The 13,325-nt window shown below is 39.8% G+C and overlaps 1 protein-coding gene across 6 annotated transcripts in view; it reads left to right on the plus strand.

Moving 5' to 3' along the window:
- GOLGA4 (golgin A4) overlaps positions 1-13,325 on the plus strand; it is a 105,145-nt gene that overhangs the window by 38,363 nt on the left and 53,457 nt on the right. For all 6 annotated transcript variants that reach the window (XM_056804257.1, XM_056804259.1, XM_056804255.1 and 3 more), the window contains 4 exons: positions 5,373-5,471; positions 5,824-5,971; positions 6,575-6,771; positions 12,693-12,776. In XM_056804257.1, the coding sequence (XP_056660235.1) occupies positions 5,373-5,471; positions 5,824-5,971; positions 6,575-6,771; positions 12,693-12,776 (528 nt within the window). The remainder of the gene's footprint in view (positions 1-5,372; positions 5,472-5,823; positions 5,972-6,574; positions 6,772-12,692; positions 12,777-13,325) is intronic.

A 13,325-nucleotide genomic window follows, 5' to 3' on the forward strand; every position in this document is an offset into this window, starting at 1 on the left:
TCATTGTATTGTTGAGAGCAGCCAAGTTTTCACAGATAATCATCATCTAATATTGCTGTTATTGTTTACAATAATCTCCCAGTTCTGCTTATTTCTGCTTATCAGTTCCCAAAGATCATTCCAGCTTTTTCTGAAATTATCTTGCTTATCATTTCTTATAGCACAGTAGTATTCCATCACCAACATGTAACACAGTTTATTCAACCATTCCCCAGTTGATGAACATCCCCATAATTTCCAATTCTTTGCCACAAAAAAGAGCAGCTATGAATACTTTTGTACCAGTAGGTCCTTTCCCCTTTTTTATTATCTCTTTGGGAGACATGCCCACTAGTGGCATTACTGGATAAAACTGTACCTATGCACAGTTTTATAGCCTTTTTTGGGCATAATTACCCTCCAGAATGGTTGGATCAGTTCACAACTTCACCAACAATGCATTAGTGTCCCAATTTTGTCACATTCCCCCTAGCATGCACCACTTTCCTTTTCTGCCATACTTATACACATTTAGGTGTGAGGTGGTGCCTTCAGGGTTATTTTTAATTTGCATTTCTCTAATCAAGAGTGATTTAGAACATTTTTTCATATGATTATTGATGTGCTGCGCTTTTTAAAGCTGGTATCAGTGAACCTACTGTCAGTTTGGGAGCTGCTTGGGGCTGTTTTCAAGTGTCACACATCTTGATGTTCTTTTTGACAAAAGAAGGAATTTCTGAAATTGCTTTGACTAGGATTAAAGAGTACAATTTGTATTCATGGGATGGTGCAAAATTATTGACCTATCCAGAAATTGGAGAGTATCAGCATCACACTTTGTAATATACAGCAGACATTTACATATTCTGGGTAATAGCTTCACTGTTGAAATGTGTGCTTCCAGATTATGATTTTTTTTTCAGTTTGGTATCAAATGCCCAATTCTATTACATTCATGAATTTATGTTATTTTTTGGAATATATACATTTCTAGCAAAATAGAAACAACAAAAAGTTAGAGGAATTTAGATCACTGAAAGAATGATTAATAGCTTTATCCTAGATTCGTTTTTAGTTAAAATAATGTGGAAGTTTTTTTCTTTTTTTAAACCTTTATCCCTATCTTTGAAAGCAGAAGAGCAATAAGGGCTAGGCAGTGGGGGTTGTCAAGCGTCACATAAATAGGAAGTGTCTGAGGTCTGATTTGAACCCAGGAACCTCCTATCTCTAGGCCTGGCTCTCTAGTCACTGAACATCTGCTCCTCATGTGTACGTTTTTAAAGAAGATTTCAAAATGATAGTGCCATAAGTTTGCAATCCTAAAGGGATCTTTAGTTTTAAAAACATTTTATCTTTATTTTATTTCAGTAACAAATTTACACAAATTTTCCAAAGGTTCTGTTGTCTCCTTTCCCTCTTCATTTTACACTTGCAGAACTCCCTTTTCCCAAAGAACTCAAAATCTTTTGAACCAGATATAGAAGTGATATATGCTAGTCTTCCCTGGAATAGAACTAAGGTAGCCAGAGCCCAGTGCTGGAGGTGCAGAGTTTTTGGGAAAAAAATAAGTTTACTTTGGATATGTTGAGTTTAATATGCCTATTGGAGATCCAGTTTGACATGTCCAACAGTCAGTTAAAAATGAAAAACTGTAGGTCAGCAGAGAACTTAAGGCTGCATAAGTAGACCTGAGAATCATTGACTCAGAAATAATAATTGAATCAGTGGGAGCTAATGAGATAATTGAATAAAATAGTATAGAAAGAGAAGAGAACCCAGAATAGCGTCCTATAGAATACCCAAAGTTAGTGACTTAGCAGAGGATCCAGCAAATGAAACAGTAGGAGTGATCAGGTATGTAGGAAGAGAACCAGGAGAGGGGAGAGTCCTGAAAACCTAGGGAGGAGGAAGGATCAAGGAGGAGAGGGTGATTTGACAGAGGTCAGGGAAGATGAGGTTTGGGAAGAGACTTTGGATTTGGCATTAAGAATATAGTTAGTAACTTTGGAGAGAGTAGTTTCAGTTCACTGATGAGGTTGGAAGCTTGATTGTGGGAATTAAAGGGAGAGAGAGTGTAAACCTCAAAATTCCTTAGACTTATAAATGTTGGAAATTTCACCATTGGGATATTTCATACTTGGAAAATTTCTTACTGATAGTCTATTGGAATGGGAACCCCATTGGCATGGGAGGTTCCTTCTCTTCCCTTCTTAAGATTACTTTAGGACAGAAACCTTTTGCTGAACAATGGAAAGGACTTTGACCTATGCTTAAGCATAGAACAGGAATTTCTTTGAGTCATGATTGTTTTTAGAATTGATACAATGGAGATACTTGGAATCAATCTCCACCCTATTCAGTCCTAACAGGATTGAGTAAGGGCTGCAGCCTAGATCAAAATTTAATTATTCCAATCTCTACCCTACTCAGGTTAACAGGATTTAGAAAGGGCTGTAGCAAAGGAGCAAAGATTTAATTATTTGAAATTATGACCTTCAACAGACATGTGCAAAAGCCAGAGACCTCTGGGCGGTCCTGGGTTAAGCTAGAGCCTCCATTGGCACAGGGAAATGGATGGACAGGTGATTGGTAGATGTGAGGACTGAGGGGAGGGAACTTGGATGGTTTCCTTAAAGATAGGGGAGTCTGAAGACTCGGGGTGGTTGTTGAGAAGTTGGTCGGTGTGGTTGGTGTGTGCTCTGAGAAGCTTGCTCTGAAGGAAGCTGAAAGTGGGGGCCTCTGAGACTGTTTCTCCATTTTGGTCACGTGAGTAATAGGGACTGATCTCTTTTCTTTGCCCCAGCTATCTAAGGGCTTGGGCCTTTTGGCCCAGCCTAAACAGAAGGGGTATTTAAGCCCTATTCCCTTCTCTCCCTTTTTCTCTCTCTCTATCTCTAATTCCTTTCTTCCTCCTATTGTAATTAAACTCCATAAAAGATTAACTGCTGACTTGAGTTTTCATTTAGGAATTACATAGCTGAATTCCTTGGCGACCTTAAATTAATATATATCAGTCTTTTAAAGTGATTTCCTTGTAACAAGAGTAAGAAGAGAGAAAGTGGAGGCATCTATTATAGCCAGCCTTCTCAAAGAATTTATCTACAAAGGAGGCAGCTAGGTGCCTCAGTAAATAATAGAGGGTCAGGCCTAGAAATGGGAGGTCATGAGTTCAAATTTAGCCGCAAATACTTTCTAGCTGTGTGACCCTGGGCAAGTCCCTTGACCCATTGCCTAGCCCTTACACTCTTTGGCTTGGAACTGTTTCTTAGTATTGATTCTAAGGTTCTAAGCAGGTAAGGTTGTTATTATTGTTGTTAAAGAGTTTATCCACAAAGGGCAGAGAAGATTTAATGTGATAGCAAGAGAGGAAAGGATGAAATAAGTATTTTGAGGACAGAGGGGATATGAGTATGTTTTTAGGCAGTTGGAAAGGAGTCAGTATACAGGGGGAGATTGAAGATAAGTGATAGAATGGCAGTGATAGTAGGGGTAGTGTATCGGAGGAGTTTGGATGGAATAGGAGCACTTTAGTAGCCAGAGGGGTTAGCTTTGGTCAGGAGTAAGGCCACCTTATGTGAGATGGGGTGAAGGAGGAGGTAGTGGGAGAAGACAACATAGTTCTATCACATGGGGAAGAGGGAGCTCACAGTGAATGGCCTCAATATTTTTTCTGTAAAATACGAGCCAAGGTTCTCAGCTAAGAATAGAGAGCTTGAGAAAGGGGAGGCATGGGAGCTGTGAGAAAGGATGCAAAGGCCTGGGAAGCGCCTCTGTAGAGACAGGGATGGTGAATTGAGGGGGGAGCTATAGCAGGATTGTTTAAGGCAGTCAGGGCCCAGTTGAGGTTATGTCACTTACATTTGTAGTGAACCCAATCACAACAGATGCAGAATTTTACACATCTTTGTTCAGTGGCACTTGCGTAGGGTTGAGAATGAGGGGAATAATCCAGAACTCATCCTTGGCAGACCCAGTTGGTGAAATGATAAGGGGGTCAGGCACTCAAAAGACAAGGAAAGTCTAGAGTTGAACTGATTCATTGAAAGAACAGGAAGGAGAAAAGGAGAAAGCTTCTAATGTAGCGGTGATGGTGTGAGACATAACCATAGAATTAAGGGTTTAGAAATCATGATGTAGATGGAGAGTTAAGGGAAGGCTCAGGGAGAGTTAGAAAGCTAATGGATTGTGGTCAGATAAGGAAGCTTCAGAGTTCTTGAGCGTGGAGGTGATAGACTTGTGAGCTATGACAGGATCAAAAGTGTGACCTTCTGGGTCTGAGCTGAGGTGGAGGCATAGGTCCTAGAAAGTGAGCTGGTTAATGACCTGAGCACTTAATGATGTTGTGTCGGGGAGGAAACATTGTGAGCCATGTACCAGACTCTAGGAAGGAAGGTGGAGTGGCCTAAAAGTCTGTAGTTAACTGCTAATCGGACTTTGGGTTGAAGATGATATTTGGGATATTTGGGGTCCATATGGAGAAAAGGTTATTGAGTGATGGGGGTAGAAGGAGAGCCAAGAATTAGCAACGGAAAGCAAAAAATATTCCCAAGTTTGTTGCTCATTGAGCAGGTGTTCCAGAGGGCACAGTGGAAGGAGTGGGCAATATTTGGTTAGGACTTTGGAGTCAAAGGGTTGAAGGGGACTAGAATAAAGATTTGGGGGATGGGGAATGGGGTTTGTAGGATTACCTATAGGGGTTCAGATGTATAGGGTATATATAACCAAGTGTGAGAAGACAGTTAATGTGATGTTTCAGTGTTCATTATTTGTTATTTATATTCATGATAATTTTAAATATGCCTTCTTCAAAACTTATTTCAGAATATTTATGATTTCATCCACATAGGTACTCCCTCCTCTGATGTAGATTACAATTTCTTTACACCTTAGTGAACAGTCTCCATATCTTTTCTGTACAAAAAAAATCCATTTCATGACATTTTGTTTTTTGGTCATGAGCTTTGCTTCTCCTTTGATGACAGATTATTCAAGAAGGTGGGCACTGGATGGAATTGCACATCAGCTATAGGAAGGGAGGTGAAGGGAGGGGAGGGAAAAAACATGAATTTTGTAACCATGGAAAAATCTTCTAAATTAATTAAATAAAATGTTCCAAATTAAAAAAAAAAAGAAGAAGCTAGTCACTGGAGCCATCCTTTGAAGACTTCTTCAGGTTGATGGCAGCCTGCCAAAGGCTGCTTTCTGTGGTTGTGGCATTCAGGAACCCTAAATCTCTTGATTAAAATTCAATCAGAAGTCGAATTGCAGGAAAATACTAATCTGGTGACTGACCTTTGTGTATCTTTTATGATTTGTGAAAATCTTTAGATTCCTGTTTAGGACTGTATCTTTATTTTATCCTGATTTCATCCATAAAGTCTTCTCTTCTTTAGGAGCTCCAAATGGACCAACAGGCCAAGAAACATCTGCAAGAAGAGTTCGATGCATCACTAGAGGAGAAGGACCAATACATCAGTGTTCTGCAGACTCAGGTAAATATCATGACATTTTTTTTTAATATTGCTTTATTTTTGTTGGCAGAAATAAATTTAAAGTGAGAAAATCTCGATTTACCTTAAGCAATATGAACTTTCAGTCAGTCATGACATTTTTGAATGAAGAATGAAAGAAGAAATGTAGTCTTGATTGTTTTTCCAATTATATAATGTCCTGTTGTCCATTACATTGAAGACTAGTTGGCTAGCTAGCCATAAATACCAGAAGTTGTTCCTTAAGTTTTGTTTGTTGATATGATTTTTTTTTTCTCCCTAGCAAGGAGGTGTTCGTTTTACCCAAAACCTCTGCATAAGCCCCTGGTTTTTCTAATGAGAACACTTTATTTAGGTTTCACTATTGAAGCACCGATTGCAAAGTGGCCAGATGACTGTGGAGTTATTGAAACCAGCCTTACAAGAGGAGAAGCAGCAGCAGCCTGAGAGCCTCCCCAAAGAAGCCAATGAAGAGAATGTGCAGAATGACTTGGACCATGGAGGTAGTTCTCTCTTGGTGAAAGCTAAGCGGCCAGTAAGAGTAAGAGAGATTGAGAGTCGTGCCCTCCTTTTGAAGGCTTCAGAATAGCCTGCTGAGTGAGCCCTTTTTGGGCTCAGTCGGTTGGTGTCATGGGTCTTTGAGTAAGAGCGAGGCCTTTATCCTCTTGTCTGGAAGGCATATTTACTGTATTGTGGGCTTTGGAAGACCAGCTTCTCAGACCTCTACCATGTCTTTCTCTGTTATTATTACTTTTATACTGTGCTTCAATAGTGCACACAGCTACATTTGATATCAAATGGAAGATTCTCTTCAGAGTTATGAAATGTGTTATGTTCCGTTTTCTTAAATTTCATCTGTATTTGGTAGTTTATATCCTTGATCTGCTCACAAAGTGGCAGAATTTGATATTAGACGGTGCTTTCTTTGCATCCTGTCTTTTTGGAGTTTGGACTATATAGTGCTCATTCCTTCTCCCACTTATATTTCCCAACACTGAAGAGACTTTTGTAGTAGGAACGATTAGCTTTTTCCCATTTTACTCCCTGCTTCCTGGGGCTCTGAGAGTTCTTGACTGATTGACTCCTCCATGATTATTCTATTTCAGTGTCAGCAGAGGGAGATGGAGATGCTGCCAAAACATTAGAGACTCTTCAGCAGAGGGTGAAGAGACAGGAGAACCTCCTTCAGCGGTGTAAAGAAATCATTAAGTCCCACAAGGAGCGAGCAACCCTCCTAACCAACGAGAAGGAAGCCCTTCAGGAGCAGCTTGATGAAAGGCTGCAGGAGCTGGAGAAAATGAAGGTAAGAGACCCACTCTGAGCATCTGAAGCTCAGCTCCCCTCCAGGGAGAGTGATAAGGAGCCTTTTGGATGTGAGGTCATGAGACAGACCCTGGAAGGATGAAATTGGGCATGCTCAGGCTTTTAAGCCTGATTCAGCTGTCATTTCCATAGATGGCAAGGAGGAGGCCATAGCAGAATATCATTTAGGCATCCAAGAGGTTTATGCCTTTATTTATAGACAAGGAAACAATGGGCAAAAGTGGTGACGTCTCCTAGGCAGCAAGCTCACAAAAGGAGGCTTAAGATTTTTTTTAGAGGATTTTTAAAAATTTGTTTATTAAACATAAAAAACCAAACTAGGATAATTGCTCCATAGTATAAGTAGCTCAGATTTTGGGAGGGAGATAGTCAGATATTTCAGTATTTGAAGAGAGACATATTCAGATGTTGTGATGACTTTTTTGTTTAAAAATTTTTTCTTTTCAGTAGCAAATCCTCTCTCTCCCTCTACCCTCCCCCAACCCACTGCTGAAGCAAGAAATGTTACCCATTATACGTATGAAGTCATGCAAAACATATTTGTTGTGAGGAAGAAAAGCAAGAAAAATGAAACAAGTGAAAAACTGTCCACTTTCATTTGCACTTCAGTTTCCCTGACTGTCTCTTTGGAGGGAGACTGCTTGTCTCATCATGAGTCCTTCTTGTTGACGTGGATCATTATATTGATCCAGAAGAACTAAAGTCTTGCATTGCACAGTTGATTGTTGTAATGACATTAGTGTTACTGTAACCAATATTTCAGGACAAAACAAATATTAAATAACCAGGTTTCCTTTCTCATAGTCTAGGATTCTTTCTTATTCTGTGATTTTCTTTATTCTTTACTAAACTAGAAGATGATGATAGCCCGGGAGTTCAAAAAAGCAATAAGATCAGAGTTATAGAGCTAGAAGGGACCTTGGAGGCTATCTGGTCCTTATTTTACAGAGGAGGAAACTGAAGACAAAAGAGGAAATGACTTGCTCAAGGTCACATAGAAGCCATAGAATCCAAATTTTAACCTAGGACTCCTGACTCCAAATAACCCTTTTTTTCCCTTTGTCCCACATTCCCTGTACAACTTGAACCTTTTAAAAAATCCTCTTGGGGGGCGGCTGTATGGCTCAGTGGATTGAGAGTCAGGCCTAGAGACGGGAGGTCCTAGGTTCAAATCTGGCCTCAGATACTTCCCAGCTGGGTGACCCTGGGCAATACACAGTATTAACTCCAAGATGGAAGGTAAGGGTTTAAAAAAAAAATCCTTTTGATTGAAATTTTATGTAGAATTAGTTCCATTGTGTTCATGTTAAATTTTTGTCTCTTGATATTAGGTAATTTGACAAGCTCTACTATATCCCACTTAGGCGAAACATAAACTTATAGGCAACCTTACCCATTTGGTTATAAATCAAGAAACAAGCTAAAAAATCATGTAGGAAGAAAATTGGCTCTCACAGATCCATTCCCTTTAATCCCACCCTTAGACCTTCATCCAGACAGCGAGGTAATGAGGGCAGGAAACAGACTTTTGTACTCATCAGTAATGGCAAGAGATGGCAGTTGGTGGGCAAGACAAGGAACAGATGACTTCAAAAGGCAAACCCAAGAATTCTAAAAGCCCAGTTCTCTGGTGCTCAGCAATGCTTAATTCATGTTCAAGTTGCTCCAGAGTCATCCAAGAAAGCTTCAGTTTAGAGATGTGTCAATAAAATACATTTTAGAAAGATTGTCCTAAATATGATTAAAATAAAGACTTGGATTTTAAAAGAAAACTTTTCTAGAATTTAATTTTTGTGAAATATTGTATTAATGGAACTCAGAATTTCATAGGTTGAAAGGCCTTTAGTGGCCATCTTGCCCATAGCTGAAAGGAATCCCCACTATTACATCCCAGGCAAGTGGTCATTAAGCTGCTACCTGACCTTTGTGGTGAGAGGATGCCCATTCTGCTTTTGGAGAGCTCTCTTTGGGGAGATCTCCTTGGCATCAAGCTTAATTTATCTCTTTGCACCTTCCAGTCATTGCTCTTGATTCTGCCTCTGGAATCAAACGTAGCAAGTATAAACTCCCTTGACAGTCTCTTCCAGGCCTTGATTTCCCAAAAATGCCGTACGTTATTCCTTTCTCTCTGATTGTTTAGCTGACATTTCCGACACCTGAGGTTTGTCTGCTTCCTACACCTCATTAGTCCTCACAGTGACTCCTTGACAAAGATAAACCACAGATATGACTGCCCCTCCTTTACAGAAGAAGAAACTGATGCTCCCTCCCTCCCTTCGGAAAAACAAGATGTGCACAAAGGACAAGATAAGAATTCAAGAACAACATAGAGCTACTCTAGCTCTTTGTACATGGATGATTGAGAAAGTTTTCCCTTTTTGTCTTTTAGCACCAGGCTCTTGTTATGTATTGATGAGCTATCCAGCCTTAAAAAAACCTTTTCCTGACTGTTAACCACTCAAATTATCATCTGATCTCTCTCCTGTCTTATATGGTCAAATTCTTAAAAAAAAGTTTTTTTTTAAAACCCATACCATCTATCTTAGAATCAGTACAGAGTATTGATTCCAAGGTAGAGGAGCGGTAAGGGCTAGGCAACTGGAGTTAAGTGACTTGCCCCGGGTCATATAGCTATGAAGTGTTTGAGGCTAGTTTTGAACCCTGGACCTCTTGTCTCCAGGCATAATCATATTCTTAGAAAAATTTGTTTATACTCATCACCTTCCTGTCCTCAACAAAGGCCTGACAGTATTGTAGCCCACAGCTTGACTGATACTGCTTACTTTGCCCACTGTTACCAGGGACCGCTTAATTGCTATATGAATTGGTCTTTTTCATTACTCATCCTCTTTGACCTCTTTGTAGTTTTGGACACTGAGCTGCCGTCTATTCTTAGATCTCCATCCCCTCTATGGAGAAAGAGCGAAAAGCAAAATTTCTCTTAAAAACACATACAGTCAAACAGAATAAATTTCTGCATTAGCCATGTTAAAAATAGAAGTCTCCTTCTTTATCTCAGCCAATAAATATTTAAGCACTGGATTGTGGGCAAACACCCAACAGTAGGTTCAGAGAAAGCACAGAATTTTACAGGTAAAGTATGTTTAGCATGGAGGAGCTCATGAAATTCTGAAGATATGGGGAGAAACGTACAGAATGGAAGGGGGGAAAGGAGCTGTTTAAATAGAGCAAGGAAGATGCACAAAGAACTCCAGTAGCACTCTCCTCATTTTGCCTCCTGGCCCTGGATCCCTGCAGATCGCACCTGAAATTTCTACCTTCTACAGGAAACCTTTCTTGATCTCCCTAATTCCACTGCTTTCTTTCTGTTGATTATCTCCAGTTGAGCTTGTGTGTAATCGTCCATTCATAGTTGTTTCGCATGTCATTTCCCTAGCAAATTTGGAGCTGTTTTGAGAGCAGGGACTGTATTTTGTCTTTCTTTGAATCTGGTACATGTAAATATTTAATAAAATGTTCATTGCCTCACAGTGATCTTTGGATGACTGGCAATGAGGAGAGATACCTTAGGACTGGCAAAGGGTAAATGTCTTTGTTTTTAAAAAAAGGAAGAAAATGAAGTCTTCACACTCCCAGTCCTTTAGTTTGACTTAGATCATTATAATAGTAGCAAACTCTGGGATAGCTAAGTGATGCCGTGGAAAGAGTCCTGGGCCTGGAGTCAGGAAGACTTGCCTTTCCAAGTTCATATGTGGCCTCAGACTTTACTAGTTTAGCCACTTAGTGGGCAAGTCACTTCACCCTGTTTGTCTCAGTTCATCTGCCAAATGATCTGGAGAAGGAAATGGCTAACCAGTATCTGCCATGAAAACCCCAAAAGAGGTCATGAAGAATCAGATATAATTGGAAGGACTGAACAACAATGACAATAACAACAGAGTGAATGTCTATGAAACAAAGAGATGATCATAGAGAAATAGTTTGATTTCACCAGCATCAGGCCATGTTGCATGGATTTCCTCTTTTTGATTGTGAATTAAATTGGCATAGAGGAAGGGTATACATAGAGATGACCCAGATTTTAGCTACACAGTTAATGAAGTCTTTTATGCTAATATTCTAGAAATATGAGCTAGTCATGAATTTGGAATCCCTTGAAATTCAGTGTCCCCTTGGAAGGAGGCTTCCAGCCACATCTTAGTTCATATTTGTTTTAGTGACTTGGATAAAGGCCTAGAGTTATAATATCGTTTTATTGACGTAGAGGTTTATCTGATTTACAGGTGTTATATAGCCCAGGATGACCAGTTCCCTGGATAAAGAGTAAGGATCCCAGAAGATCCTAACAGGACAGAATCTTGGACCAAATCAGATTAGAAGAAATTTGTTAGAGAAAAATACAGTCTTATGCCTGGGCTAAAAATCAATTTTATAACTGTGAGATATGTAAAGTGTAATTAGATGGCATTTTGCTGGAGGCTGTGATCATTTTGGAACTTTTTGCAGTCTTTTGCAAAAGATGAGAAGTAATCAAGGCTTTTAGAGTGCTGGGACTTCGATGCTGTGGTTGATGAGAGACATGTTGTGCAGGTAGGAAAGATGAGGCTTGCAACTGTTTAGATATGAGGGATGGAGCAGAGGGAACCACCAGAACAGTGGTGCTCGCAGTAGAACGAGGGGAGTTTGTAGGAGAAATGCATTTTTGAGGGAAGCAGAGTTTTGTTTTGTACATGCTGAACTGGAGAGCTAACAGGGAAATCCACATGCATGTGCCCAGTAGGAAAGGAGTTCATGAGTGAGGAAGAGGACTGATGGTCATTCATTCATTGGTGATGAAGTCATTGATGACCCTTGAGCAAATCCTTTCAGCAGCTTAGGGATAGCACAGTAGTTAATGCTTTGAAGCAAGTGGGAATATGGTGGTATTGGGGCAAAACCTTTTCTGGACTTTGGGCACTGAAGGGAACTAGGGAGCTGAGCCTGTAATTGAAGGGAGCAGTAGAGTGGGAAAAAAAGCTTTTTTTAGGATTGGGGAGACATGAACATTTCTCAGATGAAATGAAGCCATGTAGTGCTAGAGAGTTTAAAGGTCTCTGAAAGAGAAGTGATGAGTGACAGAGTGAGATTTTAGACATGAGAGAAAATAAGCTCAGAAAAGAGAGGCATTTGCAAGTAGAAGTAATATCTTCTGATGAGAGAAAAGGAGAGAAGTGAGAAAGATTCTTTCAATTCCTTGAGGCAGGAACTATTTCATTTTCATCTTGAAAATGTATATGTTACCTTGAGCTTAACAGGCTTTTAGTAAATACTTGTTGGATTGCACTTTGGCAGGATGGAAGAGGAAGAGACTTGTGGGAGGTCATGTGAGGAGCTAGGTGGGGGCTTGGAGACCTGAGAGCCTGTGTGGTCTTGCAGTGGGCCTGAACCTTCTAATGAGGCTCAGCAAGGTCTTGGGATCCTATACGGAGGGCTCCTCTGTTCTAGAGGAGGAAATGGAGATGTGGAAAGGTAGAGCTTCCTAACTTTAGGACCTGTTTCCTCTTCACCATGACACTACTTGGCTGCCAGGCTTGGTGGGTGACACTCAGTGGAATAAAGGGCTTCTTCTGAAGTGAGATCCCTATGACTGGGATTCTTTAGATAGAGAATAAATGACTGCTTATTGGGCAGTGTTATTGCAAGAAAGGATTTTAGGCAATGGCTGGCACATAGTAGGCACTTAATAGATTTTAAATTACTGGTTGATTTAAGTGACCCAATAAAATAGGAATAGCTGGCATTATCTATGTGTATCAAATTCATCTTTATGTATTTTTTAAGTGTATGTTCGTGTTATTATGCTAAAATGGCATTTGTTGAACTGTTAAGATGTTCTTGCTTGATATGAAATCCTTAAGTTCTAAAATGGTAAAATGGAAATGGACCTTTTTGACCTCCTAGGAACTTCACATGGCCGAGAAAACAAAATTGATTACCCAGTTGCGGGATGCGAAGAACCTGATAGAACAGCTTGAACAGGATAAGGTAAATGAACAATGAAATGTCTTTAAACAGTATCAGTCAGGGTGGGAGGTAGCTTGGTACAGGTCTTGGGTAGCTTCAGAGTACGCAGAATGTGAAGGTGTATTTTTATTTCACTCTCTAACCTTTAGCTCTAGTGTTATTTATGAAATTCTGATAATCAGTGATTTTTTGACCTCAGTCAACCCCGGTTGGTCATTTTTTATCATAAACATTTGTATTAATAGAATTTAATTTAGTATTTCTTTGAATTGTAGTTATATTTTAAGTCTTTGAGGATATAGTTACTTCTTTTTAGTATTCAAATGGGCATTGTATATTAAGGAAATGAAACCAATGAGTTTGAGTTACTCTTTAGGAGTGACCCTGAGCAAATCACTTAACCCCAATTACCTACCCTTTATTGCTCTGCTGCTTGGAATGGATAATTATCATCGATTCTAAGACAGAAGATAAGGGTTTAAAAAAAAGACTTATTAGCAGCTCCTCTGGGCAGGAGTAGGCCTATAGCTCTATCATGTTTGCTCAGGTACATAGAGTGTCCTTTGTCCT

Source organism: Monodelphis domestica, chromosome 7 (genome assembly GCF_027887165.1).
Source record: "Monodelphis domestica isolate mMonDom1 chromosome 7, mMonDom1.pri, whole genome shotgun sequence".
Classification (NCBI taxonomy): domain Eukaryota; kingdom Metazoa; phylum Chordata; class Mammalia; order Didelphimorphia; family Didelphidae; genus Monodelphis; species Monodelphis domestica.